Source organism: Gekko japonicus, unplaced genomic scaffold (assembly GCF_001447785.1).
Source record: "Gekko japonicus isolate JY-2015 unplaced genomic scaffold, Gekko_japonicus_V1.1 scaffold1945, whole genome shotgun sequence".
NCBI lineage: Eukaryota > Metazoa > Chordata > Lepidosauria > Squamata > Gekkonidae > Gekko > Gekko japonicus.
Window position 1 is genome coordinate 263424 of NW_015171562.1, and position 5476 is coordinate 268899.

The 5476-nt window shown below is 61.8% G+C and overlaps 1 protein-coding gene across 1 annotated transcript in view; it reads left to right on the forward strand.

Moving 5' to 3' along the window:
- Positions 1 to 5476, forward strand: part of UNC13C (unc-13 homolog C (C. elegans)) — a 107293-nt gene that overhangs the window by 66059 nt on the left and 35758 nt on the right. Inside the window, exons 10-13 of the mRNA XM_015419745.1 lie at positions 1354 to 1523; positions 2434 to 2549; positions 3136 to 3299; positions 3693 to 3843. Coding sequence (XP_015275231.1) covers positions 1354 to 1523; positions 2434 to 2549; positions 3136 to 3299; positions 3693 to 3843 — 601 coding nt within the window. The remainder of the gene's footprint in view (positions 1 to 1353; positions 1524 to 2433; positions 2550 to 3135; positions 3300 to 3692; positions 3844 to 5476) is intronic.

Consider the following 5476-nt stretch of genomic DNA (forward strand, 5'->3'; position numbering starts at 1 on the left):
CCCCCCTCCCCCCCCCCCCCCCCCCCCCCCCCCGAGGAAGAGACGCTCCTGCTGGCCACCACATTCCACCTGTGCAACTGCTTGGAGAGTCGGCTTCTTGGCTTGCCCTTTTCCTGGATCAGGCCGTGAGGTTCCAGACCGCATCAGCAAAGCAGCTGGGGCACAGCCTCTCTGGGAGGGGGTGGGGGTGGGGGAGGGGGTCAGAGGAGAAAAATCAGCCTTCAGTGGCAGGAGGGATCAGGCTGAGAGTTCTAAGCTCCAGATTTCCCGGTGCCCTGGCCTAGATCTGCAACGGGGAGAGATCAGAGCCGGGGATCATGAGCTGCTCAAGTTTTGAAATCTGGGGCAACGCAAGAGGTGCCACGCAATGGCAGAGCAGCAGCTTCCAGCCCAGCCCAGCCCAGCCCCTCCCATCCCCACCCCCCTCCCCGGCAGGTCCTCCTTCGCTCAGTCCTGGCACAGGACGGCCCCACGGGCCCTTGGGCCGGTCCCCAGATCAGTCACCCGAGCGCCTTTCCCCACTCCGAGCGTGCTCCGTGGGTGTGTTTCATTCCACCTGTGCCCCACCCGTCTCCCTCCCTCGCGAGTGAGTGGGGACCCGTCGGGGCTGACATTGTTCTCCTCTCCTCCATCCTCTCGGCACAATGATCCTGTGAGGTAGGCCAGGCTCTGAGAGTGCATGGCTTTCCTTGGCAGAGTGGAGAGCTGAACCCGGGCCTCCCGGATCCGAGTCCATCACTCTGACCACAGCGCCACGTGGTGCATTCTCCTCCTCTGACGGATCCTTCCCTGCTCAACGCGTTCCTTCTTGTTCCCCAGCCAGCCACTGGGACCTGCCTGTCATAGGATGGCCCCGAGAAATGTCCTTGCAGGTTCCCAGTGGGCGTGACACCCGGGGGGGGGGGGGTGTCGGCAGGGATGAGTGCCGTGCCTCTCCTTAGGGGCGTGGGGGGGGCAGCCGGGGTGGGGTGGGGAATGGATCTGTGTAGGGCTGAGGGCTAGACGCTTGTTCAGATCTGCCCCATGTGCTCTGGGGCTCACTGGCCAGTTCTTTGCTGCCCCCTTAATCCGTCTACCGGGCAAGGCTGTGTTGCAAAGGTAAAACAGGGAAGGGAGGCACAGTGCGCGGCCCTGGGCCCTGTGGAGGAAAGGCAGGGGTCAAAACGCCAGGGAGGTTTTCCCAGGCGGCCCTTGCCGTCCAGGCGGAACGTTGTGTGGTGCTGCTAGCGGCCGGGCGCCCCCAAGGCGGCGTGAGACCCTGTTGCACTCCTGCCTGGCCACCCAGCTGCTGCTGCGGCGGCGGCGGCGGCATCCTGGGACCACCACCGATTTCCTTTGCCTGTCCTTTTTCAGTGAGTGCCACAACTCCACCGACAGAATCAAAGTAAGAGTGTGGGATGAAGACGATGATATAAAATCTCGCGTGAAGCAGCATTTCAAAAAGGAGTCGGACGACTTTTTGGGGCAAACCATAATTGAAGTAAGAACCCTCAGCGGAGAGATGGATGTCTGGTACAACCTTGGTACGTAACTCTTTTCTGTTATTCCACAGCACGAAGCTTCCCTCTTGCCAGAGCACCTCCCGTGACTCTTGAAAAGGCCTCTGCTTCCCCATGTTATTGTTCTTGTGGTGGTGGTGGTTGTCCCAGCCCCGCCCCCAGATGATCGTGCGCCATCTTTGCTGCTTTCCTTTTGACCCAGGGACTTCTGGCCAAGCGGCCTCCTCTAAGAGAAGGCGTGTCTTGTGTCACACACAGTGTCAGAGCCATCCGGGTGGCTCCTGCTCACATCCTGTTGGCTTCAGTGGGGCTTTGCAGCAGGCTCCTTGTCTTGTCTCTTAGAGAACCCTCTCTCGGCAAGGGGGCTGTGGTCCAGCCACTGCTCCAGGCTGGCCCAGGGCCTTCGTTCCAGGGGCTCCCTTGGCCCGTTGCCGCCTGACTGCCAGGAGTCCTCCTGGGCTCTAGTACCTCTGGGCTGGTGGTGCTCCCTGATCCAGCCCTGGCGCAGAGGTCCCGCTGGCGTCCTCCCGACAGTCACTCTGCCCATGGGGCGCTCTCGTCCCCGCAAGCACTGCCGCCTGTCTTTTCGTGGAGGGAGCCAGGCTGCGCGCGCCTGCCTGCCTCTGGATGGGCAGCTCTTCTCCTGCCCCTCAAGTGGGTGGGGCAGCTGGAGGAGGGGCGTAGCTGGGTGGTGGAGCACCTGCCTGGCATGCAGACGGTGCCAGGCTCAGGTGGCAGGCTCGAGATGGGCCTCGAGAGACCAGGGTCTGGGTGTGTGTCATTGGGTCACGGACAGGACTGTCGCACTCCTGGCTTGCCGTCTTTTGAGAACACAGGGAATGTTTTCTGAAGAAGACAGTTGCTTTTCTCAGCTGCTGAAGATCTATTCTTGGCAATAGCCAAGGAGTTACTCCCCCTCCCCCCCTTTCCATAGACAAGCGCACGGATAAATCCGCAGTGTCTGGTGCCGTTCGGTTGAAGCTCAACGTTGAAATCAAAGGGGAGGAGAAGGTGGCTCCCTACCATGCGCAGTATGCCTGTTTGCATGAGGTATGTTCGGGGAGGCAAGTCTGGTCACTGGGGGGGGCGGTGCTCCATGACCGTCCTAAGGGCACCCCTCTTCCCCTGAGAGCGCTCCAGGTAAAGGAGGCGGGGCTGTTGTGCCCCCGCGCAGGAGGGGGTGGGAGAAGCAAGAGAGATCCTTGGGGGTGGGGGTGGAGACAAAGCCAGCCGTGGAGCTGCGTGGAGGCAGAGGCCAAGCCACTCGGCCTGGGGGAGCTGCCACAGTTTGGGGGGGGGGTCTTCTCAGCTCTCCCAGCAGGAGATGGCCCCCTGACCTGTCGGGGCAAACTGGACTCCCACCCCAGGCTGAGCTCCAGAGCCCATTAGCGGAGGGGCCCCTGCGGGTTGGGAGCCCTTTCCTTTGGGCCTGAGGGAGGCCCTGGGCTTGCGGGGGGGGGCGGCCCGTGTGGCTTGGGGGTCAAGGGCTGGGGGCTGTCTTCTGGGAGCATCGCTGGCCTGTGCAAGAAGCCAACCAAGGAGGAGCCACGTGAAGGGCACGATGTAGCCCAGACGTGGCCCGCGGGGGCCCGGAGGCCGGCATTTCCAGCCACGGTGAAACGTGTGTTCCCTTCAGAACCTCTTCCACTACTTGACGGAAGTGAAATCCAGCGGGGTTGTACAGATCCCGGAAGTCAAAGGGGACGATGCCTGGAAGGTCTACTTTGATGCTGATGCCCAGGAAATCGTGGACGAATTCGCCATGCGTTACGGCATCGAGTTCATATATCAAGCGATGACGTGAGTGGCCGATGGAGAGGCCTCTTGTCGGGGTGAGGCAGGGGCGGGAGAGTCCTCCTGGGTCCACTCGCTCTGTGCCTGTGGGCTGCTGCCGGGGGGAGGGAGGGAAGGATCTTTGGACCAGCTGTTTGGAGGGAGGATGGGGATGGAAACGGGCAAACGGAGGGGGAGGAGGAGGAGGGTGGGAGCGGGGAGCCTGGCGCTTGGCCTACTCGGCCCCGTCCCAGCAGCCACGGTCTTGAGTCCACACTGGCGCCATCCCTGGCTGGATTCTCGTGTGCTGGAGGCCTCCTGGCCGAAGGAAGAGGCTGATGGCCTTTGGGCTCGGCCCCACAAGAGGAGGGCTGGGCTCGCCCCGCCTCTTAACAGCTGTCCGTCTGGCTTGCGTTGCAGGCATTTCTCCTGCCTGTCTTCAAAGTACATGTGCCCAGGAGTCCCCGCGGTGATGAGCACTTTGCTGGCCAACATCAATGCTTTCTACGCGCACACGACAGCCACAACGAACGTGTCGGCCTCTGATCGGTTTGCCGCTACTAACTTTGGGGCAAGTACTCTTTCCAAGGGCTGCTGCTGCTGCTGCTCCTTGCAGCGACACAGGAGGGGCTTCTGTGCAATGCCTCCCTCTCTGCTGCGGAGTCTTCTTGTGAGCAAACGTTCTACCTTTTGAGCTGCCGGCATGAAGGTGGTGAGCCAGCCATTTGGCCCCTGCATCAATTAGTCGGCTCTGGAGCCACATCCTTCCTGGACTAGGTCAAAAAGGTGTGAGCCGGAGGCTGAAAATCTGTGAGCTGGCTCACACTGACTCAGCTGAGAGGGAACACTGCTTCTGTGTGGAGGTTTTGGCTTCAGCTGGGATGCCAGAGGGAAGGCGCTTTCTTTGGGGCATCTGGGCGACACTGTCCTCCGGTCATCCGCTGGCCAGGGGTTCCCCCCTGCTCTGCTCTGCTCTGCTCTTACCCGAACCTGGTTTGAGATGATCCAGGTGTCTTTGCGCAGCCCGTGGATGTGAAGGAGCCCATCTTTTAAAGTTCTGCCCACACGGATGGCATTTCCCTTGTCTGCCCCCCCCCATGTCTGCCATCCCCCTGTTCCGTTGTGGCACCGGCTCATGACAATGCTAACTGTGCAGCCGTGGTCTGGCCATGGCCAGATTTCTTCAAAAGCCCTCAGGTGGCAGCCACAGGGGGGGGGGGGCTGAGGCAGGGAGCGTGTGGGGAGATTGCCCCGTGGAAGCCCCACCGCTGCGCTGGGTGGCACCGGCCAGAGGGAACCGGTGTGACTCCTGCGGTTTCTGCCCTGCTTTTTCTGGGGTGGGGGGCAGGGCAGATGCCGCCCCGGCTGCCCCCCCCCCCGATCGTTTCCCGGTGCCCAGCCCAGGGACAGGTCCGCAAAGGGCGGCTGAGCAGAAAGGCTGCTCTTTGTCTGGGGCTTGAAAAAAACACTCTGAGCTCCAGCAGCTTAACTCCTGGGTCCAGATTGGACTCAGAATCATCCCGAACAGGCCGTGTGCCTCTTTGTGGTTTTATGCCGTCAGCTGCTCTGCATTATATAAGCCTCGCTTGGGATGGCAAGCTGCTCCGCTGCCCAGCAGTCCGGCTGCCTTGAGTGTCTGTCTGTCTGTGTGTGTGTGTGTGTGTGTGTGTGTGGCCGGGGGGGGGGGGGCAGAAAGCCCCCTGGGAGCCGAGTGCCCTGCTGGCTCTTGGCGAAGCCAGCTCTTGTTTGCTCTGCCTGCAGGTTGCTAAGGGTATCCGGAGGGTCATCACACCACTCTCGGGCACCTGCGTGGCGCAGCGCCCAGTCCCCCCTTCAACCAGGAGGGCCGCGGCAGCTTTGGGGGCTGGCAGTCGCCACCACCCTGCGCCTGTGTTCTCCGTTCCTTGCTCCCGTTTGCCTTATCTCTACTAGGGACCGGCCCCTCTCTGAAGCTAAGGCTAATTTGCCTCTGACGCAAGTACCAATCCCATTTGCGGGTCAGCAGCTGGGCATAAAGGCACCACTGGAAGGGCCCGAGGAAGAGCTGGAAACAGCAGTGAGCTTGGAAGCTTTTAAAGCTCTTCCTGGGAGTCCTTTTGCCCGAAGGGGCGGGGCCTTGGTTGTTCCCCTGCCCTTTCCCCTGATGGACTGAAGGGCCTTGGGGAGGGAGGGAGGGAGGGAGGGAGGGAGGGGGTCCTGGGCAG